The sequence below is a fragment of the Hevea brasiliensis genome, chromosome 13, assembly GCF_030052815.1.
Source record: "Hevea brasiliensis isolate MT/VB/25A 57/8 chromosome 13, ASM3005281v1, whole genome shotgun sequence".
Classification (NCBI taxonomy): Eukaryota; Viridiplantae; Streptophyta; class Magnoliopsida; order Malpighiales; family Euphorbiaceae; genus Hevea; species Hevea brasiliensis.
This window is the reverse complement of record NC_079505.1, coordinates 67741315-67765910: the sequence shown is the minus strand read 5'-3', so window position 1 is coordinate 67765910 and position 24596 is coordinate 67741315. Positions and strand designations below refer to the sequence as shown.

At 32.7% G+C, this 24596-nt stretch overlaps 3 protein-coding genes across 5 annotated transcripts; 2 read left to right on the top strand and 1 right to left on the bottom strand.

Annotated features, from left to right (window-relative positions):
- Nucleotides 1–8339: 8339 nt before the first annotated feature.
- On the top strand, nt 8340–9097 carry LOC110660273 (uncharacterized). The gene has a single exon (XM_021818517.2). The coding sequence runs from the start codon at nt 8514–8516 to the stop codon at nt 8928–8930; it is 417 nt and encodes a 138-aa protein (XP_021674209.2). The 5' UTR covers nt 8340–8513; the 3' UTR covers nt 8931–9097.
- Nucleotides 9098–10120: 1023 nt separating this feature from the next.
- LOC110660270 (protein S-acyltransferase 24) lies at nt 10121–17995 on the top strand. 2 transcript variants are annotated; one of them, XM_058132112.1, is made up of 13 exons: nt 10121–10597; nt 11250–11390; nt 12089–12201; nt 13105–13184; nt 13324–13487; nt 14303–14441; nt 14608–14707; nt 15116–15173; nt 15464–15541; nt 15669–15767; nt 16155–16260; nt 16403–16551; nt 17093–17995. In XM_058132112.1, the coding sequence occupies exons 1-13, from the start codon at nt 10316–10318 to the stop codon at nt 17528–17530; spliced, it is 1947 nt and encodes a 648-aa protein (XP_057988095.1). In that variant the 5' UTR covers nt 10121–10315; the 3' UTR covers nt 17531–17995. The 2 variants fall into 2 exon arrangements, with proteins under 2 accessions (XP_057988095.1, XP_021674202.2); XM_021818510.2 differs by having other exon boundaries at nt 10122–10597; nt 16182–16260.
- Nucleotides 17996–19333: 1338 nt separating this feature from the next.
- Nucleotides 19334–23973, bottom strand: LOC110660275 (protein PHOX1). 2 transcript variants are annotated; one of them, XM_058132111.1, is made up of 3 exons: nt 21182–23973; nt 20871–21091; nt 19334–19719 (listed from the first exon to the last, which is right to left on the bottom strand). In XM_058132111.1, exons 1-2 carry the CDS (start codon nt 23151–23153, stop codon nt 20943–20945), a joined length of 2121 nt encoding a protein of 706 aa, XP_057988094.1. In that variant the 5' UTR covers nt 23154–23973; the 3' UTR covers nt 19334–19719; nt 20871–20942. The 2 variants fall into 2 exon arrangements, with proteins under 2 accessions (XP_057988094.1, XP_057988093.1); XM_058132110.1 differs by having other exon boundaries at nt 19334–19747; nt 21182–23972.
- Between the last annotated feature and the right edge of the window lie 623 nt (nt 23974–24596).

Below are 24596 nucleotides of genomic sequence, written 5' to 3'. Positions count from 1 at the left end.
ATATTAGTGAGAATAGTGATGGAGGTGTGGAATCTAGTATGTGATACTCATAGCATGATGTAGTTGAGGTAGTAGTGCCAGGGGCTAAATTATAGAGCTTGGAGTTTCATGATTGGATCATACTCTATCTATTCTCTATTTCTAAAGTAAAGTGGATAGCAATGGGGCAAGATTCTTTTAACTTATTAACAGTATCAAGAAGATTAGGCGAGGAATACAATAATAATGAGCAAAAGCTAGAAGGTGTGCGATGATATTGTGGACTATATAATTAGGCAGAGAAGAAGAAGTTAGTAAGTAGTAAGTTGAATAAAAGTTAATCTAAGGGATCAAAAAGGTATGATGAGAGGAAAAGAATGATAGATAATGACACAGAGGCTTTAGGTTAGACTTTTGAGATAGTGAGAAGGTAGTTAGAGGTTCATTATGAATGTCAGGCAAACATTTTTAGTGTGATCAACAGAATCACTTTGTAGTGAAGCAATAACGACATGACAACAGTAGGGGTAGAACGAAAAGTGACAAGTCTGGGTGGTTATAAATCACTAGAAAGTTCAAGGATCAAATTAATGATCATAGATAAGGGTGGAATTAGTGTTGGAAGAATTTATTAGTGAGAGAAATCTTTCAGGAATCAACAAAAGTTAAGGGCACAATATAAACGATGATAGATATGAATCATAGGTCGAGTATAAGTAAAGTTAATAAATTATAAAATATTATGTCAGGAAGGACAATGGTACGGTAAAGGGTTCATGCAGATGATACCTTATAGGTAGAGCACAATTGTGCTAGGAGATAATGAAATTTGGAGAGAAAAACCAAGAAACATAGGTTAACATTATTATATGGACAATAAAGCGTAGTTGAATATAAGAGAATATTTTTCTTTCTTTTCAAGTTTAGCTCGTGTTTTTTATTCTAGAGTGTTATATAAGGAACAGAAACTGAGTCAAGGAGACCTAGTTATTTAAGAGTTTGGTAGGCACCGATCCATACACAATTTCCTGATATGAGAATGACAGTAAGTGCATACTTAGTGTTAAGTATGAAAGGACGATCAGAGTAATAACAGGAGTTAAATCGAGCTAGTTACTAGGGCTTACAACCCTTTTGAACTATAAGCTGGAGGAAGTGCTAATTGCTAATGAGTTACAGTGAATAGAATTGTTGCTAATGGGAAAAGTTGAGACTGAGCTTTGGAAAGCTATGGGCAGTATATGTGATTATATTAAAGAGAATAAACACGTGAAGTATCTTGTTTAGAATTAAGGCATGACATATATTTCCCACAGCCGTGTTAGTTTTGATGGAACTTATAGTTTATGGGGCTCTTATCCATCCAGGATGAGCAATTTCCTACTAAGGCTGGTAGGGAATGATAATGTTCTGATAGTTAAGTTGGAAAAAGGGGGATACAAAAAGAATTTTCTATGGTTAATTACAAGTGTTACATAATGTAAAGAATGTGCTGGTAGGGGTCAATCATAAGATTAAAATTCTCGAAGTAATGGAACTAGTAATCAAGATAGGACTAAGAAATAAAAAGAAAGTTAAAGTTGATGATGGAATGGACATCCTTGAAGGAAAAAGTATAAGAATGAGAGAGAACAAAGGTTAAAGAATAAGTACAGTAGGTTGGAAAGATATCAACAATAGCAAAAATAGGAAAAGGAAGTGGATGAGATCCAAAGAATAGGAAGAAAGCTCAGTAAAACTAGTTATAATGATGAGGATAAGGAGGAATAGGTATGCTAGGAACACACTAAGAGATGTTTAAAACAAGTTATTATGATATGATAGATTAAAGGAGTAGTAGAGCCTCGATCTGAGTGCTACTGTGTCAGAAGTAGGCCACATACTAAGAAGCTATAGGAAGAAGTCTAGATATTTCCATTCCAGAGAAGGAGTGAGAATTAATAAAGTCGCATGGATTGAGTTGTTAGGGAATATAAAAACTTTTGTTACCTAGAAGGAGAGACCCAGTTTACTTTCCAATATTGATAAATGATACACTTGGCTCTTGGAGGAGACTCTACCTGACTAGTTACATAAGATGGATAGAGGTTGGTCTAAGTACCTTAGTAATGACACAAAAGAGATTAAAAATTTGAAGTATCATGGGAGTGAGAAGATTTATAGGTATTGACCACTGAGGTCATAAGAAGAGTGAAGATCTCGAACAAGATGCCTAGGTTAGGTGCTACAGGAAAGCTACTCATAGGATACCATGGAATAAGGAACATAAGTTATGTCATTGGGGAAAACAGAGATTATTGAAACAAATGAATGAAGACTGAAGTCACCAAGAGACACGTTGGGGCGTAATAAAAGTGAGGTAAGCACCAAAGTTGATTGAAGTTATGAGACATCAAGTCAAGAACAATAAGGTATAATGAATACTTGAAATGTCAGAAAAATGGTCAATGACTAGTTACATGATAAAAGCCCTCTAGAAAGAGATGATGACAAATATGACACTATAGTAGAATCAGAGAGCAGTAGAATGTCATATATAATATACAAGGAGTTTGAAAAGTTAATGTTTTACCAATCTCTGCATAGCTGGAGGAATAATGATTGCACTTGTTCTAATAACCTTCTTTTCCTTATTTATTGTTTATTCGAAAATTCGAGGACGAATTTTTCTTAAGGGGGGAAGAATGTAACAACCAAGAAAAAAAAAAAAAAGGGGGTCAAAGGATGGGACTTGGCGTGTGACAGTGGATTTCCACTGTGTTTGCCAAGTTTTTTTTTTTTTAAAAAAAAGGGTCAAAATCGGGAGGAGGAACCAACCCCCCCCCCCCCCTCCCCACTATTTCTCTTCTCTCCTCTCCTCCCCTCTCTTCTTCTTCTTTCCTTCTCCGGTGACCGGCCGGTGACCTGCCAAGCGGCTCCCCACCCAGCCGGTGACCCTCCAGCAACGGCCAGAACCACCAGAAACGGCAGCAAGAGAGGGAGAAGAGAGAGAAAACGCGTGCACAGTGGGCAGCGGCTTTCCGCCGCGATTTCGGCTTCATCTGACGTCCGATCGAGGCGATTCAGGTGGCGTTGGAAAGCTTGTTCCTAGAGCTTTCTTTTGATACCCATTTAGCAGCAAATGGAGGTCGGATGAGTAAGATATGGAGGAGAGAAGTTTCGGATTTTTCAAGCTTTTTCATCAAATCTAGGACGATTCGACTGTTGGATCGACGATCCGAGACCACATATGGACTGAGGAAGAGGGGAGGAACATGATGGTATGATCAGATCCGGCAAATGTCACCGGCGATCGGCAGCCGGCCACCGTGCGCGGTGGTTCCGGCGGTGGCTCCGGTGGGCTTTGAAGATTATTCAACTTCTAGATACTTCCTCATAAATTTTTGGAATTTTTGAGACACAGATAAACTTCGGGTAAGATTATTTTCATTATTTCTCTGTTTGTGGAGCATAAATACAGTGTTTCTTAAACAGAAAAAATTGAAGAAAAATTCTAAGAAAAATATATGATGAAAGTAAAATTATTTGGAGATATTCTATAGTGTTTGTTCAATTTTTGAGTGATTATAGAATATTTTTGAAAAATATAGATGGATTTTAGTTAGATTTTTAACATATGGGCATCTAAGATTATTTGAAATTAAGATATTTAAATTTTATATGATTGGTTGAAACTTGAGGATGGAGGTTTAAATATGTAAATATTGAATGGGGTTGAATTAAGAATATGTTAGCTTTGGAAACTTATGAAATTGAGTAATATTCTTGAATAAAATATTCATGGGTGATTAGAAAATTACAATTCATTTTGCAATAGCCTTATAATATTATTAAGGACCGCGGAGCAAAATTTTATAATTTTTAGAGCTTGTTTGAGTGGATTTTTACAAAATGTCAATTATAGGGACTAAAACGTAATTTTTAAGTTTTTGAGTATTGCTTGGTTTGGAGGGCCCAGGAGGGGCCATATAATGATAATGAGTTATGAGTTGAATTTAGAAGTGTTATTTGAGCCTTTTTACAGGTTGGGTAGATCCCAGGTATAGGGGAAACTCTGCCGGATTTTCGGCATGAATTAGGCTTGAGTTCTTCGCTGGGACCCGGTCCTTCGGGGTAGACACAGCTTGAGTTCTTCACTGAGACCCCGATTTGGTTATTAAGTAGAAGTCCGAGCTGAGTTCTTCGCTGGCACAGGTTGGATTAAGAGAGTTGTATAGGGGATCAGCTCCCATTTATGTATTGTTTGACATTATCGGGTGTGTGAGTGCTCCAAATTACCTTTTTGCTGTTATGATGTGAAATTTATTGCTGATGTTGCATTTCACTCTACAAGGTGCATTAACTTTAGCTAGTTATAGAGATTATGGTTAAAATTGATATTTTACTCTCTGAGTCGAACGCTCACTCTGTTCAATATTTTTCAGGCTACAGAAGGAGACCTTTTTCAGAATAACCTGTCCCTTTCCTCTCAGGTTATGAAAAGATTACTTAATTGTATTATTATTCTCCAAATTTGTAATTTAGGACTCCGCATGTGCTAGTAGTAGCATTAAGCCTGTCAGGGACTGCATGAATTTAAGTTTTCGTATTAATAAATGAATTTTTTTTATGAGTTTTAAATGGTTGTAAATGAGTTAACAGGGTTGAGCTGGGCTCCCCTAATTTTAGTTTCTGATAATTACTGGGTTAAGTTAGCCCAAAATACAATTAAAATATTTTAATTTAAATTATTTTATATGCATATTGGGCCTAAATTGTGGGCCTAATCATGGGTTTAAGAACAGTAAGGCTTACTATGGGCCTTAGGGGCTTTATGCTGGCCCAGGTTCTAGTGCCGGTTCGGCCCATAGATTGGGTCGTGACAAGGTAGTAGTGGTTAAGTGGTAATAACGATGTCAAGTGATAGTGGTGGTGACGGCAGTAGTGAGAGTCGAGTAGTAGTGGTGGCAATGGTAGTTGTGATGGTGGTAGGGGTAGTGATGGTATTAAAAGTGATAATCAGGTAGTGGTTGTATAAATAATATTGACAATAAATAGAAAAAATCAAAACAAGTAAATCATTATTATACTTTAAGTATAGTTAAGGTAGAGTAATTAAATATGAAATGTAATCATGATCATTTTAAACTTTGATTACATTGTACCATGATTTTATTTCGTTATCATTTTCTCGTTCATTTCTCATTGCATCCATGAGTTGATCAAAATAAGGATCAACATTGCCAAGGTTACTGCCAAGTTCTGTATGATTTAATGGAATGCTTCACTCTCAACAACAACTATTTGATGTCAATCCTCGGAAATAAGTCCTGTTCCCCATTTTTCATTGGATGCGCAATGTTCTAAAAGTGAAGCTCATAATCAGTGGTTTGTAATCTACAAGAGCCTGTGAAGTGTAGCAAGGGGCAGATCTGTTTCAGACTTTCAGCTTGATACACCAGCCAGCGTAATTGATGGTTGGCTGGCAAAAACTAAACTGAAGATTGAGCAGCCCCACTGAGCCAAAAAAAACACTTGTTCTCTTTGAGGCTTTTGAAAAACACATTGAACTAGACTTCATGAACAACAATTTTTTTACTCATCTTGAAAAACTACTCAATTTAAGATCCCTGATTGCCACTAAGTAAAATATAAAAAAAGGTACTAATTCTAGGAAAAAATCTATTGCAGGTATCTTGCTGAATGTTATAAGAAGAGGACTCGCTATGTGGTATTTTTATAATTAATTTAATATCATGAATTTTTTTTTATTTTTAATTAATTAATTAATTATTCAATTGGTTTAACTTATAATATATTAATATATATTTATTCCATATATATATAATTTTATTTTATTTGTTTCTTTTGCACTTTCTTTATACTTTTCTTATTATTATTTTTTTTATGGGATAATATTAATATTACTAAATATTTATGTTATATATTTTTAATATATCAAGAGGTATGAAAATGTGATATTTGAAAATAATAAAAATGATTATATAATTTAATTAACTATAAATTATACCATATTTTTATTATATTACTATATTTATAAAAAAATATAAAAAAAAAAAAAATAATAATAAAAATAATAAAAAATAAAAATAAAATAAAAATAAAAAAAAAAAAAAAAATATAATAAAAATAATAAAAAATAAAAAAAAAAATTAAAAAAAAATAAAAAAAATATTAAAATAAATTATAATAAAAAAAAAAAAAAAATAATAATAATAATAATAATTAACTTAATAAAAATAATAATAATAATAATAATTATTACTTATGCGCTGTTATTGGCCATTTATTTCATATGTGCTCACCGAACTGTAGCCATTAATTTCAATATGCAAGGGTTTTTGCTATTGATTTCATGTATGCCAAACAGTATATTGTTTAAATGGGTAACGTTTCTTCAAATGAATAATTTAATGATAAATTTAAATTTTAATGATTTAATAGCTTAATTTTTTGCCTATAAATAGAGAGCATCAAGAGCTATTTCTATATTCACAAGAATTTTTTTTCCAAATAATTATTCTCATTTATCTTTTGATTCGTTTTATCATTTTTATTATTTCTTTCAAAAATTATTAATTTTAATTTTTAAAATTTTTTTATAGTTCTGTTGATTCATGATTTCTTATAATATTAGGAAAAGTCTATTGAATTTTAGATGATAGTGATTGTGTTAGACTTATCTTTAAGAACAGTAAGAATTAGCTTTAAAATGTAGCATTTTTAGTTATATATGGCAACTAACCAATTAAATAATATTTATTAAATAAAGTAGATAATCCTTATGGGTTCTTATTTCAAAAATTAATTAAATATTAATTATATTTAATATTAAATTATAAAATTTTTCTAGTTTATTTAATCATCAACTTATGACAGTTATCTAATTATCATTATGAATATTTAATATATTTTAGTTGTTACCTAGATAAATATTCGAAATTTATTCGATAATAATTGATACTATTAAATAACTAAATTAATTAATTAATATTTAATTTTGCCCTTTTATTATTTGTCAATTGTTACAAATTAAAAAAGGTTAAAATTTTAAAATGCATATGTAATTTTAAAAATAGTTACTATAAAAAAATAACTTAAAAAATTATTTCAAAAAAATTTGTAACAAAATTTAGAAAAAGGTAAAAGAAATAATATTTTAAAACAAACTTATAAAATACAATATTTTAAAAGATTCCTAAAAATCACTTTTTAAATAATTTTTTAACAAAAAAAATTCAAAAGGAAAATTTTCTTAATTAAGAAAAATATTTAAGTAGTAATTATAAATAAAAATATTATTAAATTCAGAATAACCATTGGAGTAATGAATCAAATTTTAAAATAGTCCATATTATAATCTTATCAAATAAGGATGTAATTCAATGTGATTCAATTTATCTAGTTAGTATAATAAGTAAAGTTTAAATTATTTTTATAAATAAATAAATTTTATTATATTTTAAATAAAATAATTATAAAAATTATCATTAATTTTTGTATAAATAATTAATATACTATTTTATATTAATAATTCATATCTATTTTATAATTCATAAAAAATTCATAATTTCACGTAATTATATTATAGAAAAAATATATTAATTTTTTTACTATTGGGAAGCACCCACATTATATATATATAGGTTTAATTTATAATTTTGTAATTTTAAAGATAATATTAATATTATTAAATAAAGCAGTATCATATATATGGACATTTTAAAAGAAAAACAAAAAGCATATACATGGCTTATCTAATTGTGAAGAGTCATATATTAAAAAAATAATAAAAAAAAATTCAAAAGACTAACTAATTGATTAATTTCAATCTTTTAGTAATAATTATCTAAGTCTGAATAAATTTATCTTAAATATTATAGACTTTTGCTTTAATTTACTCATTCGTCTCCACCGTTAAATTAAAATTTGCAATACTAATGATGTAACAAATTTCCTTAATTCAAAAAAATATATCATTGACTATTGTGATTATTAAAAAGAAGATAGTGTCAATATTTTTAAAAAATTTTAAAATAATATAGTCTTTTTATTAATAATCAAATTAATACCCTATAAGGATAAGCAGAATGAACTGCTATTAAAATCATAGCAATTTTAACAGGATCCTTATTTCCATATAATTTACTGACATCCTCCGTTTATACGGATTTTGAAAGACTACCTCATAAGAATTAGTTAATGATGTTTCATTTAGCTTTTATACGTGTAGATATATACATATTTCTAATCTAAACGTTAGCATGAATTATCTAGAGCTATTAAAATGATTTATACTATAAATAAATAAATAAAATTGAAATTTATCTCATCGTCACCTCAAGCCTATCTTAAAAAATCTATCAACATAGATAGACTTTGGAACACTGTCAAACAGTGAAAAATAACCAATGAAATGATACAATAACTCATCCAGCAGTAGCCCTTAACTATAAAAGGGCTACCAAATTCCACATTTCTCTTCACTGCTCTCTTCTCCACATTGCTTTTAGCTTCAACATACCTTCCCTAAAATGATGAAGAAACAACTCTCTGTTTTTCTTCTTTTCCTTGTTTGCTCAGCCACAGCTCTAGCTTCTGTTGCTGCTTCTGAAGAAAAGCCATCAAATCGGCCATGGTTACAATGGTTCGGAGAAGCTCCACAACATCATCATCATCATCATCATCCACCAAGTCAACCACCCAAATGGGACCCTAAGGTTGTCAAGTGCTTGCAAGATTTCCATGTTGAAAAAAAGTGTGCTCGTCAGATTTTAGCTTCTCTTTGGCATCGCAAGGTTTCGGTTGGCCCTGAATGCTGCAACATTGTTAATCAATTGAGTGAAGATTGTGCAGAAACTGTTTTTGCTGGCCTTACCCATTCATTTTTTACATTTGTTTTGAAGCAATATTGTGCTCATCATAGATCAGCTCCACCTCCTAAGGCTTGATTGTTTTAGGAATCATCATGATTAGGGTTTCTTTAGCTTTATGTTTTAGGGATGCTTAGGAGGATGAATTTGCTTGATTATTCTACAGATCATTAGGGATTTGCTTGCCTTAGGCTGCAATCCTATTATATTGATAATTATAATAATAAAGATTTTTTTTAATATAATTATTTTTAATTAGATCTCGAATGTCTTACACTTTTTTTAGATAACTTTAATAATATTAAATTAATTAATTACAAAAAAAAAATTGAGCAATTATTGGAGTTAATCATAATATAATAATTTAATTGGGCATTGATTAAGAATAGAATTTCCCAAAGTTTTCATAACAAATATTTTTATTTTTTTTTAATTAGTATTACAGAATTAGCCATTTTATTATGGTAAATTCTAGGGTGACAAAAAGGGAAAAATAAAATAAAGGAAACACCATTTATCCCACAGTAGACTTGATAATTTTAAATTGATTAAATACTTTTATGCCTAATTATTCCACACTCTAATCTCTAAAATTTTAAATTTAATTATACTATTTTAGATCATCATAATTCTACATTTTTAGAAAATAATAGTAGTATTAAAATTATAATTATTTTTTAGTATTAAAATTACAATTAATTTTAAAATTTATAAAAATAGTATAAGTTGTAATAATAATGATAATTATTATTATTTAGAAGAGATTATTTTTGACTTAAAGCTCATTTCACTGTGTGGAGGAAGTTCAGTTAAGTTTATTTTTAATTTTTTTTATCTAAATTAATTTAAAAATTTTAATTTAAACTCAATTTAATTTAAAAATAAAAAAAATTAAACCTCTTAATTTTTATGTTTAAATCAATAAATTAAGAAATTTAATTTAAATATTAAGAATTTTAACTTCTTATTTTTTATTTAAATGAAGAAATTTAGTAATTTAGTTTATTAATTTTAATTGTTAAGTTAAATTAAATTTAAATTAAAAATTTTAAATTAATTTTGATAAAAAATAAAAATTAATAAAATTAAAATTTTTCAATAAATATAAGGACGAAGTAGAATATTTTTTCCATATTATTTTTGTAAAAATATTGAGTATACTGAATATTTTTGTTTAACGTATCTCATATTTAAAATTTGTCTTTTTTTAATTAAAAAAAATTGGAAAAGAGTTTTTCTCAGAAAAGATAAATCAAATGTAAACTCAGACGGCTAAACGGCCCAATCCAAAAAGCTCTCTCTCTCTCTCTCTCTCTCTCTCTCTCGCTATCTTCCTCTTCTTCCAAGAAAAACCCCAGGGCATCTTATTCTCTTACCAATTGAATTCCAATTTCAATTTATCTCATCAAATCATTCCTAATTCCTTTTCACTTTTCTGTATTCTCAATTTCTTATACAAGAAAATGTCATCGGAGATCGAGGTGGTGGAGGAGGAGGTTCAATTTATTAATGGGGAGTCGGCATCTGTTAATGGAGCCAATGGGATCGGTGATGGAGGCGTTGTGGGCGAAGAGAGTTTGAGGAACGATGTTTACACTGCTGCTGCTTATGGGGATTTGGAGAAGCTTCAGAGATTGGTGGAGAGTGAGGGTTGCTCTGTTTCCGAGCCTGATAGTCTTGGATACTACGCGTTACAGTGGGCCGCTTTGAATAATCGGACTGCCGCTGCTCAGTACATCATTGAGGTATGTTTTTGCCTCTCCATGAATTATTATTATTATTTAATGGGCTTCTTCATTTCTCGTCTTTGTATTTTTGGGTTATTTCAATTGTTCATTATAGTGAGCATTTTGAGGTTATCTGATGGGTTCCGTTGTTCCGTTCGTTATGCTATTATGCGACTAAGGATTTCCTGTCTCCCTTTGTTTGGTTTTGGATATTGATTGGTTTATTGTATTGGGTTCCCTCTGTTTTATGTTGTTATGTTTTGAGGATTTATTGAATTCAATTTGATTTGCTGTGCTTGAAGTAGATTTAAATTTAAGGTATTGTGATTGTCTTTCAGTCGTAGATTGAAGTATCTGATTGAGTTTTGAATCATTGATAGCTGAATTAGATTTGAGGAGTATTCTATTTACATGGTTTATCATGATTGCTTGGTGATGAGAAGGTTGAGTGCAAGAAATGGAGGTGATTGAGTTTAGCTGGTTGCTTCTTACAAAAGCACCTCAGTTCACCCTCCTTAATGTGTAGATAAAATATAGTTATTGATTAAGAGACTATTTAATTTAATGATTTAGGATTTTTAACTGGGATAAATTTATATGTTTTATTGAGATTTTAGTAATTGGGGAGTTCAATCTTAACTAATTTATCAACGGTTTTCTTATTTGCCAGCATGGAGGACAAGTAAATGCAGTAGATCATACTGGGCAGACAGCATTGCACTGGAGTGCAGTTCGGGGTGCAATCCAAGTTGCAGAGTTATTACTCCAAGAGGGTGCTCAAGTAACTGCTTCTGATATGTATGGCTATCAGGTCAGTGTTATCTTACTTATTTTATACCCAACCAATTTTTTTGGTCATTATGGTTGCTACATTAAAACTTAGAAATGTGTTGTAAATATTGCCTGTTTTAAATTTGCTACTTGTACCACAAACTGGATGACAAATGCATTGACCTGGATCATAAATGCATTGACTTTTATCATAAATGCATTGACCTGGATCATGTGTCATTTTGTTTCAACATTTTAGTTTTTTGGGGTGACTACATCCAGAAGAACTCTCATATTTGATGATGTACCAAAGCAATTTATAAGGTATATAATCAGCAAATAATTGCAATTTATCCCAAATATTGAGACACTTTTTGTGTACTAGTGCTCACATTGCATATGCTATCAACTGACTTTTGGAGCTTTCATTTTTTGGCCTTGTCTGTGGCAAAATTGAGTTGGAGAAATTTGGATGATGAACTAGGAACAAGCAAGTATGAATTCAAGCTTTTGTTAGAAAGAAGTAGTTCAATCCAGCCAAGATGATAAGCATGAAAAGTAAATAGCAATGTAGACCAGAAAATTAACAAGTCATTGTGCATATTTCATTGTTTCTGTAGTATTGATTTTATTTTGCGATAAAATTGCAGAGTATTAGTTACTGTAATTAGTAATTCTTTTTGCTGTATTGTGATAACAAAGTACTGATTGTTAATTTCACAATTCACATAATTGCAGGCAACACATGTTGCAGCTCAATATGGTCAGACAGCTTTCCTGTATCACATTGTCTCAAAATGGAATGCTGACCCCGATGGTCCTGATAATGATGGAAGAAGCCCTTTACATTGGTACATGATAACTTCCACGTCACCCTTATCTTATCCTTGAAAAGGCTATAACATTTTTTTTTTAATTATGTATTTTCTTGCCTGATTTACACTATGCAATTATTTTTTTCCAATTGTGATTCTCAAAATTGAAAATAACACACTTGGTTCATTAATGTTATTTATTTATTTGTATGATTGTGAATTTAGGTCCCTTAATTTACTTTATTTCTTTTGTACATTTTGAATATGTGAGCCTTATAAATTCTCATGTTAGTATTTCGTATATATAATTTTTATTTTAATTCTGTCTTCTGCTCTCTTTCTCTCTTTTCCTCTCTCTCTCTCTCTCTCTCTCTCTCTCTGCACTTGAAGATATGATAATTTATAAAGTTGCTTGCTCTTGATCCATTATTTCCTTTTATTTTATTTATTTTGGTAACTCTACATCAAATTGATTTTTGTTTTGTAGTATTGTTATTTGACTGCATTTATTGGTGAACTGTTTATTACCATGTAAACTGGGCAGTAAAACTTCATGGTGTCATCTTTAGAGACATGTTTGAATCCCAGTTACATCTGGGATGAAATGGTTAAGAGGCTTACCCCAGATACCTAGCTGCTGAAAAAAAGAAAAAAGAAGAGAGAGATTATTTGCATTTAGTTTGTCTAATTTATGATGATTTTACGTCCCTTTATTTTAGTGGATCATTTCTACTTTTCTGAACTTTGGCTGTATTTCATGGTCTGTTAATTTACCGTAATTTGTAATTACATTAATGTATTTTTGTATTATTTCATTTCCTTTCTTGTGCAATTTTTTGTTGTATTAAATAGTTGCTGAACTAAATGATTTTTTGTATTTCCCTTAGTGAATGATTAAGATAATGATTTTTGTCATTTTTTCTTTTTGGAGAATTTTAGGGCTGCTTATAAAGGTTTTGCTGATTGTATACGCCTTCTATTGTTTCTGGATGCTTATAGAGGACGCCAGGATAAAGAGGGTACCTGCTCAATATTTTAATTTCTCAATACAAATTCATTTATGCTATAGTAGCTTGGTTTGGATGGGGATAAAAATATTTGTGTAGATATATGACAAATTTCATACTACTTGACCCTTTTGTCATATTTGTATGTCAGGTTGCACTCCTCTCCACTGGGCTGCAATTAGGGGTAACTTGGAAGCTTGCACAGTATTAGTACAGGCAGGCAAGAAAGAAGACTTAATGGTGGCTGATAACACTGGCCTTACACCGGCCCAGCTTGCATCTGACAAGAATCACAGACAAGTTGCTTTTTTCCTTGTAGGTGCTCCATAACCAAAATATTTTCAATTGGTTAGTAAGATTGCTCAGACATTTTTTTGGAGGATATTTTCTTGTGTCAGTTTAGGACTTTTATAGTTGTCTTAATGTTAATTTGATGGATACATTATGTTATGTCTTGGTCAAAACCTGTTCTACTTTTTTTTTTTTTAAACTCAATAGAACATAATTTCTTAGTGGCTAAATTAAAATAGTCAACAATTTAATTTATGTGAGGATTAGGAGAAAAATATACCTCAAATTTTTTGTTCCAAGACATATCTCAAAATTTGTTGAATTAGCAGATGCAACCTAATAGAAGGATTTACATAGAAAGGTTGCCTGTATCACTCTCCTTGCATTCTTTCTGTTACATTTCATTGAGTCTCTGTTATTTAAACTCAAGTACAGGTATTAAATATGGGTCCGTTGTCCATGTCCAAGTATTCTTATCAGACACAGTTTTAATAGAGTAAACTGAACACTCAAAGAAAGTAACATTTAATTATATGAGGTATGCTGTTTCCAAGTACCTTGGCTTCTATTCTCTTTGGAGCTCTCCACCACCCTCATTTCCCAGTGGTTAACATGGGTAAAGTTTGTCCTTGTGGTGAGAAATGCAAAGTGCGATATAACTTACGTCTTATGATTCTCTGTACAGTGAAGCCCCAGATGACTCATAGTTTCAGTATGGCAGTGTGATGGTCTCCTTTGGTTTTTCCATGTGTTTTTAGATCAATTTGAAATGTTCTTATAAATACTGCTAAAGTATAGCCTCATATAAATCCTATGTTTTAATAAATATGATCATGCAGGGAAATGCTAGGAGGTTGCTTGACAAACGATTTGATGGGAACAGCCGCCTGGGACGTCTCTCAAAGTTGGGGCTTGCTCCTGTACTTTGGTTTATAATACTACTACTTTTGGCGACCTATATTCATTCTGTAATCACAGGTATTTGTCCTTATCAATGCACTACAGAGTTCCTCACACTGAATCATCAAGATTACGCTTGCCAGTTGTTTTCTTCTTCTTCTTTGTTTATTTGTTATTTTTTAAAATGAAATTCTAATTTCAATTCCTTTTTTTTAATTTTTTATTTTAATTACCATTGCTGCAGATTCTAATCTACCAAGGCTAACAACTAGCTTTGGCCTTCTTGCCTGGTTGGGTGTTTTCCTAGCAACTGCTGGACTTTTTATGTTTTATAGGTGTAGCAGGTATTCTCTATAGTGCACTTTCACACTGTGTTTGGATTTGGAAGGAAATGTATTTTCATTCTACCTAAGTTAGATACATTTCCTCCACTTAATGTATCTGGTCCATACTGGATGCACTTCCTTTATTTTCTACCAAATGTGTTCAGATGCACACAATGGAAGGGCAATAATTATTTAAGCATCCTAAAGTTTGCTTTAAGCAGTCTTGGGACTATAATATGACGGCATTTTATGCATACATGCTGACACACATCTATGCGGATGTTATAACATTGATGAGAGAAAAATGAAGTTTTCCATTTCTTTTATTGCTGTTTCTTTTCTTTCCCTTTTCCTTCTGTACATGTAATATGTAAATCTCATTTGATGTGACTTCTGTCTCTGTCTTTCTCCCTTGTTTCTTTGCAGGAAGGATCCAGGTTTCATTAGAATGAATGTGCACGATCCACATAGCATGAAAGATGATGTGCGTCTCATTCTTCTTACACCAAGCATGTTTGTTGTTTTGTTCATTCCCTCATGACCCAAACTCCTCTCCACCTCCGAGCCCTGACACCCACCTTCAATAAAAAAAGGACACTCGTTTGCATCTATTTCTTTATCATGTCATCCATAAAAGACACATTTATTCTCTTTTATTCATTTCTATTGTCCAATTCATGCTGGTCTTTTCATTTGCCCTTACAGAAAAGGTGGCAAAGAATGCATTGTATACTCTAATTACTTATCAATGTCTTTATATTATTTTTATGCTAGGAACCTCTTTTGAAGATTGAGATAAATAATCCTGCATTGCTAGCTGGAAATTGGTCTCAACTCTGTGCAACATGCAAGGTACTGCTTACTTTGAATCTTTGATCCTTGTAGCCTATTTGTAGCTAATCTTATGACTCATTGCTCTTCTTGTTTAAGGTTTATGTTTATTTTTCCTTACTCAGATTTTTTATTTTGCTATGACCAGATTGTTAGACCTCTTCGTGCAAAGCATTGTTCCACGTGTGATCGTTGTGTTGAACAGTTTGATCATCATTGCCCTTGGGTATCTAATTGCATTGGCAAGGTGCATATGCTTTGTTGAATATCTAATTTCATTGGCAGGGTGCATACACTGTTGAATGCATGATCATTCAAAGTCACATTTTCCACTTCATATTTTGATGATGAGGAGAATATACAATTTGTCTTTCCTAAAAAATGCAATTTGAATAGAACTCATTTGATTTCATTGGTGATTCATATGACTTCAGCCTGATAAGTTGATGGTCGACGTCCTATTGAAAATCTGGCTATTTGGAATTCCTGTGAAATAATTAAATATGATATAATGGTTGGAGGTTACATTAATTGTTTACCACATATTACTTGAGTTTTCCTGGGTCAAAAGCTGTACCATTTTACTTTCATGCTTCATATAAAAGGTTGATGTTGTTCTCTCTTTGTTAATCAGTATGGCTTTTCCCTGCTTCTGGTGCAGAAAAACAAATGGGATTTCTTTGTGTTTCTTGTTCTAGAAGTTTCAGCTATGTTGATTACTGGTGCTGTGGCTCTGACAAGTATGGACTACTTGTTTTCTGGAATTCAAGCCTTCTTTAACATCTTTTTATATTTATTTTTTTCCGTAAATTTTTTGATAGTTGGGTAGGGTTTTTTTTTTTTTTTTTTTTTTTCTGATAGAAAATAATTTGCTGGATGTAGGAGTTCTGACTGATCCTGCAGCTCCCTCTACATTTGCAGCATGGATAAACCATGCTGGGACTCATCATATTGGTGCTGTTTCATTTCTGATAGTGGATTTTTTCCTGTTCTTTGGTGTGGCAGTATTAACTGTTGTGCAAGCTTCTCAGGTAAGGCTAGATTCCTCTGTTAGTATTGTATGCTTAAGCCTGTCAGTGGTTTGGTATTTTTCCTGTAATTACAGAACGAATCAATTCATAGCATAAGTAGTGTGTTTGACTTGATGAACTATTAAGTTAAGTAATGGACTTACGTCTTTCTGTGCTTATCTAGCAGTAACTGAAGTTCAAGCTGTTGAATTGTGTTCTTTAACGTGTCATAGGAGGAGAGTTATTTTTTCTGGTTTTCCTCTGATTAATCTTTGCAAGTGGTTATGGTTATGTGTGAAAAACCAGATATATGCATCTATATATACATTGAGAAATATCAATTAAGGACCATTTTGTTATGAACTTTTATTTTGTTGAATATTTGTTCCATTTGTTATCAATTTGTACATTGAGAAATATCAATTGAGGACCATTTTGTTATTGAACTTTTATTTTGTTGGGTATTTGTTCCATTCATTGTCAAGTTGTGCATTATCTACAACTTGAATAACGTTTGGTATTTGCTCCAATTCCTGCTGAATACTTTCTTGTACTGCCGCAGATATCTCGCAATATAACAACAAATGAAATGGCAAATGCTATGCGTTATAGCTATCTAAGAGGGCCAGGTGGTCGCTTTAAAAACCCTTATGATCATGGCATCAGAAAGAATTGTTCAGATTTCTTAGTACTGGGCTACAATGAAGATGTAGAATATATTGAAGACTCTGCACATTCTGAGGGGATTGATATGATGCACATGGCAAGGAATTCGAACTCACAAAATGGGGATGCTCACTCTCATCACATCAATGGCAATGGGCATGTTGCAATTAATGTAAATTCAGACACTAAAGTCCATCAGTGTCATCCCAATTCTTCCCATTGCTGCCATAATAACCAAAACCATAATCATGCAAAGTCCAAAACAGATAGCATTCCTGTGGGCTTGGGTCTTGGTCTTGGACGGAGCACTGCTCGGACTGTTGCAGCTTCATGATGTTGTGTCCACAACCATTGAGTGTAGAAGCGAGCTTCGTGATGTTATGTCCACAACCATGAGTGTAGAAGCGGAAGCCGATGTGTGCTGTATTATAACACATTTCTATTAGCTTTTGTAATTTAATTGATTGTTGCTCTTTTTGGCCTCCCAATGGCGTTTAGTCTTGTACAAATTGTACATTTAGGAGGTTATATTGGTCATCAACGTTCGCTGCAGATTTGGCATTCCGTTGTGAAAATGGAAAGCGAGTAAAATAGTGAACAGCTGCCATTCTTCCTCTCGGCTGCATCTTCTTCCTAGTTGTTAGTTTCTGTGGATGGGCTACACAAAAAGGTAGTTCTCTCCTTTTTAATAACCATCCAATTTGAATGTGAAATCATATTAGAAACTTGAAATCCTAGCCCCTGGAGTGTCCTCTTCTTGTTTTCTTGAAATTATATGAAAAAGCTAATTGTTTGGCAATTTCCAATCTTCCCTTGGTGTGTGGCGTCTCACTGCTTAGTGCAGACAGATGCCTCTATTCAGCCGCTTTTCTGGCTGGTTGCTCTGCTTCACAATATGATAGCTAAATGCACATCTTCTCTTGAATTTTTTTTTACGTGAACATGTTGCTCTGCTGCACCATATGATCACCATATGATAACCATGTAACTTTGCTGTCCATTTTTTGTCCAATTAACTCGATAGCTATTCGCAATAATTTAATGTATAATGTGTGGGATTCCATTACAATAGTTTCTTGTTTGGTTTGCATGTTTAAAATGAGAAGTTAGTGTAATAAAATCATGTGAAGAGCTAAGTAAGCTTTGAAAAATGGAAACTTGTCAAAAATATCATAGCATTTGAGGGTTAAATTAAGCTCATTCATTTTCTTAGAACCAGAAAAGGACATTGAAGTCCACCAACTTTTAACCATTTCTTGCAAGTAATGCTAATTTCTAATTTCTCCATCATTCCTCTCATAAATCATGTATAAATCTATTCATTATTTTTCTCTCTTAAGACAAATTCCAAAATTAAAAAAAAAAAAGCAAAAAATAATTCTCTATACTCTTTTAATAAAACAAAGTTGATGTATTTTCTTATGACTTGAGATGGGATAGCAGTGGCGGAACCAAAGGAGGGCTTGAGGAGGAGAGTCATGTCGCTCGCCTGCTAGACTCAGCTTCGCACTCAGTTAAAGTTCAACTTCCCTTAACTCTGAGATTGACCAAATTGACTTGTGCACTTGTTTTTCATGTAATGCAGGATTGGCAGAATTGGTCGATGAATATTTTAAATCTCTTGTAACCAATGAGGGGTTGCGGTATCTGAAACCTTTAATTTACGCTCATTATCCTTTTGCAAGTTGACTACATCAGAAATCAAGATGCTTCAGTCAACTGCACTTCCCAGTTTGGTAAGCTTTCCTCCGGAACAGTGAGAAAGCAATTGTAAGACATCCTGTAAATAGCCTGCCATCAACCTTGTGCAGCTTCATGTACAGTTCAATAAATTTATATTGAAAAGAAACCTGTGGGTTGGGCACAGGGATGTGATAGGTGTGCAGAATGCCAATGTTATATGTAAATATGGCTTGCTGCTGAACGAAATGTACATAGTTTCTGGTGCTTGGTGCAACATACTGTCTACCCTGCAATAGAACTACAGTTTGCTATTGGATTTCATTAAAAATGCTGGAAATATACATATAAACTATACATATGATCAGTTGATCACTAAAACATTAAACTAAAAAGAAGATGATATGTAAAATTTTCAACTACAATCTACAGCCAGGATTTTCTCCTAAATAAAAAGTGAAAGCAACTGACAGTCCATTCAATTTCTAGTAAAATAAGTCAACAATGGTCTTTCTAAAGCAAACACTAATAAAAGAAAACAACTAGAAGCAGTATGAGGTTGCAGAAGTTAAACTGAATGTTACAGGCTAAGATGTTAAACAAGCTATGCATTATTGCAGCTACTTGACAAAATGAATGGCAAATACAAATATCCTGTGACCTGTCGACTAGACTCAACAAAGGGGAAGTTAACCCTCGTGTGAAGGCAGAAACTAACAAAAAACGGAAGTCCCTGCTACTTCATCTTGTCCCCATCATGTAAGAAAATGAAGAACCTATTTTCTAATTCAGGCAATGCAATTTCAGAACTGCTTCTGTGTCTCTGAAGGATCATTGCTGAAACTGAATCCTAAGGTACCATGTGAGAAACCTGCAGAATAAATAATTAAGGTCACATTGAGGAAAAAAAGGAAACTCTGTATTAATATAAAAAGGAAGAAGATATCAAAAACATAAAAAGGAAGAAAATAAGATGCATATTATTGGAATAAAGCATTAAAAAAAAAAAAGCAAAGACAACAAAAGCCTGAACAAGCAATCAAAATCTGATTACAAGTTTTTGCAGAAAGAAAACAAAATCTCACGATATTTTAATTCCAAAAGTCATCAGATATAGAGGAATGACAATAACTCCTTTTGGAATAGGACACAATGAAAGAGCTGAAAACAAATCAGCATCTTTGAAGTGAAGAGTAGAGATTCTGCAACTCCAACTATGAACTTAGGTGGAGAACTAGAAAAACCTTGTGCATTCAGAATATCAATTTTGCATTTCACGCGGTCTCCGCATTAAAGCAAGCTCATTACTCATCAGCCTAACTATTCTTAATAAGGTATGCAGTAACATTGGTGTATCTTCCTGTGATACCTAATTTTGTTATGTAGTGCTCCCTATTGTCATATATGAATTCAAATACAAGCTGATGAATATAAAGTGGACAACAAGAAAAAGTTCGCCAATGGCCTGACTAGACTGTATTCCACAACCACCCCAAAAACAGAGATCACTCTAGATTCTGCAAGACCATTTCTTCTCAATAAAAAACAAACAATGCAGTTCTCACTTGAGAACAAGCTATTCAACAACAAACATCTATTAGTTGTTCCATGAAATAGCATTTTCAAAAAGAATAAGATCATAAATTGAGAAGCTTGTACAGAGATGGCTAGAGTCCCAAACAGAAAACAGGAAACAACACACACACACACACACACACACACACAAGCAAAAAGCCTCAGGACACCACAAATGTGCTGATTGTGGGACATTTTATTGCAAGAGAACATCTGCTAACAAAGGTTCCTTTTGTTTTTTAATAAGAATTGGCCAAATGACATGATTTGAACTTCAAAATCATAGAAAATGGTGGGCAAAATCTCAAACATGTTTGTGTATCATATGCAAATGAACTTGGTTAAAAAACAAAGAAAGAAAAAAGAAATAAAAAAAAGAAGACATACAAAGAGAGTCTTCAGTATTTTAACACATGTACCTTAACAAGCAAGACTTCATCCATTCTAGATGAATTTTGAAGGCATGATATGAAAGTTTCAAAGCATACACCTCATGCAAACTCCAGACCATGATAAATTTTTGAAACTCGTTGCCGAAGTACAGGTTCTAACCGGAAGGAGGGAACCCCACTTAGCCACTTCTTGGCTTCATACATCTCATTCCATGCCTGTACTATTTGATCAATTCTAAATCCTAGACCTGCAATCAAAAAAATTCAGCAGATATGTTTCTCAGCTTCTTAGACATGATTTGTTTCTGATCCAAAATTTAATAGTGGTCTTAAGTTACCTTCTTGTGCATTATCATTTGAAATATGGTTCTTCATCATAACAGCTATATCTGTTGGTGAAGCTCCAGCAAGCTCAAACTTCTGAACTGCAATTTCCAAACAATCTTGCCAGACTGGCAGCCCTAGTTTGAATTCCATAATTGATCGCTCATAGAGTATGGTTCCCCATAGTAGATTAATATGAGACCTCATGTTCTTTGCCTGCTCAGTGGCTTCTTCTGCTGACACATCTTTAAATAGCCAATCCAACCCCTTTTCCTCTGATTGAGAATTAACCTTGAGTGAATTAGAAAGTTCACTTTGGCGTTGTGCTTCGAATTCTTCCCACAACTGCTTGCCTTTTTCCATGTTGTTCTCAGCACTATTATAAAGTTGCACAACCTCTTCAGAAGGCCATGATTCTAAGTCAACATTATTGCCAATTGCATAATACCAAGAAAGTTTTGCCTGCTCAAACTGCTGCTGCCCTAGAGCTAGAATACCTTCATAGAAATCTGGTTTGATTCTCAATGCTGCTTCATACTTCTGTCCTGCTTCAACATATTCCTTCTGTGCCCAATCATATGCAGTTTTTATCAGTTCAAGCACCGAATCTCTTGAAGCATCTTCGGTGGAGTAAATCCTCTTCCTTGCTCTAGACATATGAACATTTCCCCAGTTGAACAATGCCAAAGCTGCCATCTCTTGGAACTTCCCTGCTGCTGTGCTAAAAAGGTCTTGTGCTTCTTCACTTGTAACCGCCTCCTCCATAGCCTCAGAATATACCTTAACACCAAGTTCATGAAGACCAAGGTATGCATCAGCATCAAACCCCACATGTTCTTTGAACAGCTTAGCAAACTCTAGTATCCATTCATCAATATGACAAGATCCATTTTCTGCTTCTTTACCTTTTTCCATGTTCCCATTCACTCTGGAAAATTTCTGTTCCAAACCCATTTCATGCAACTCCTCATTGTTAAGCTTCCCAAAGAATAGACCCTGCTGAGGATTGACTTTCACTAAATACAGCCTGACAGAGGCCTGGGATTCAGCTGATGCTTCAGCCCATCTCAGTTCTTCATCAGTGGTTATTGTTACCAAATCCCCTTCTTGATCCCTGTATTTGATAAGAACAGCCCCTGAGCCTGGAAATCGATCAGATATGACCTCTCTGACTTGCAGGAGGCTGCAATTAAGAGGCAACTGAGCCCATCTTATGTCTTCGCCAAATATCAATTTCACTGTCTTTTTAGGTTCTTCCTTTGCACCACTAATTTGCTCCTCTATGACCACCTTATCCTTGGTCTGTTTCTCATCAATTTCCCCATAAACCTTCTTCTCTTCAATTTCATCCCCAGCCTTTTTCTGCTCAACCTTTTTATTTTTCTTCTTCCGTGTCTTCTCTTTCACTGCTTTTGGCAAAGTTGAATTGCTAGGAGGTTCAACATATTCTGGAGGCAGTTCAATTACTGTATCATTCACCCTTAGTCCTTTCTGCTCAAGTGCTTGTTTCACCCTTTCTGCAATCTCTATTGCCATGACATTGTTTGGCTCCATTTTCAAAACCATAGTAACATCTTTCAGAGCTAAATCCAGTCTATTCAAAGCCTCATAACACCTTGCCCTCTTTAACAGTGCTTTACTATACTTCGGTGTGACCTCCAGTGCCAAATTACACTCATGGATGGCCCTAGGATACTCATTCAGACCCATCTGCATATAACATGCAGCCATGTTGCTCCTCAGATAAGATACATCTATATGATTCCAGGGAAGCAATTTGATAGCTTTCTCATATTTCATCATAGCTCCTTCATGGTTCCTCTTTTGAAACAGGCTGTTCCCTTCCTCCTTCAATTCTTGAGACATGGAAATGAAAACTGCAGCGTCCTTGTCGTTAGCTTTAGGGCTATTTAGCTTCAAATTACTGTCAACTGCGTCTGCCGGCCCCGCTGCCTGTTTCTTATTCTTCCCACTTTGCTTCCCCATCGTGAACACAACAATCTTAAGGACAATTCCTACTATCAATTATAAAACTACCTATATAATTCTTCTCCAACTAAAACCTAAAAATTTGAACCAATATAAAACTCAGAAATTGGTGAACATTGGCATACAACAAGTTCTCAGACGAGTTAAACTGTAGCCCAACACTATTGCATAAACTCTTTAAAAATAGAGGCCCAACAAACACTTTCAAAATGGTGAAAATTAAATAGAAAATAACTTGGAAACATTAGTTTCTCAGTACTATCCAGAGCAGATACTTGCAAGCTAGTCCAAGATTATACAGATCACAACAAGAGCACGTGGAAAGCAAGCAGTTATAGAACAGAACCCATAAACCAGATTCACATATAACGTCCAATTAGTGCCAATTTCTACGAAAAAGTTCAAAATCCAATGCTTCGTGTTGAATCTCAAATGGTTCCTCTATTAAGCACTCCAAGAATACAAAAAAAAAAAAAAAAAAGGAGAAGAAAACCAGAGAATCAAATAACAGAAGCGACAAGCAATACCTTGTTGTACCTCTCCAAATCAGGATTTGTTATTGCTCGTTCAAAGAAATAACAAATCCCAATTCAGAAAACAACAAACGCCACCTAGCACGGCATAGAAATATTTGCTTGAACAAAAGGGAAACGGGCAAGATTTCTCTTTGGCAAGGTAACTTATTTGGGAAATGAATTCTCGAGCGAGAGGAAGCTTATGAGAGAATTTTCGAGGAAAAATATTAAGCGAGAAAACTTGGAAAGAAAGATGGGAAACGGAATAAAATCGACCAAAGCATGTACTTTTGTAATGTCTAAGATTTTGATTTTCACTTCACGTAAACGCCACAAAATAGCTGATAATCCAAAGTCTCTCTCTCGTTCGCACGCACGCACTTTTATTTTAATTTGTTTTATTATCAATATTTAAAATAAAAAAAAATAAAATTTTTTTTGATAAGAGCGTGAAATTGAATAAATTAAATTATAAAAATTAAATTATATATTTTAGAAATTAAATTAAAATTAATAAAAAATAGAATCGAATTGAATTATTCTATTGTGATTCAGTTTAGTTTAAACTGATTAATTTTAATTTTTAATTAATTTTTTAATTTAAATTTAATTTTTAAATTATTTGTTCTAATTTTGATATTGATTTAAACTAAATAACTATTAATCAATAAAATTAAATAATTATATATATAAAATTATATATAATTTATAAATTCTCTATAAAAATCTATAATTTTGTATTATACAAATTTCAATTATTTTAATTTAATTAATTTTTTTCTTTTTAAAATCAAATTGAATCGAATCGAAATAAATAAAATTTTTATAATATAAAATTAAACTGAATCAAATTAAATTATATTAAAAATTAAATTAAATTATTAAATTAAAATAATTCAGTTTAAACTGAAAAAATACTCACTCC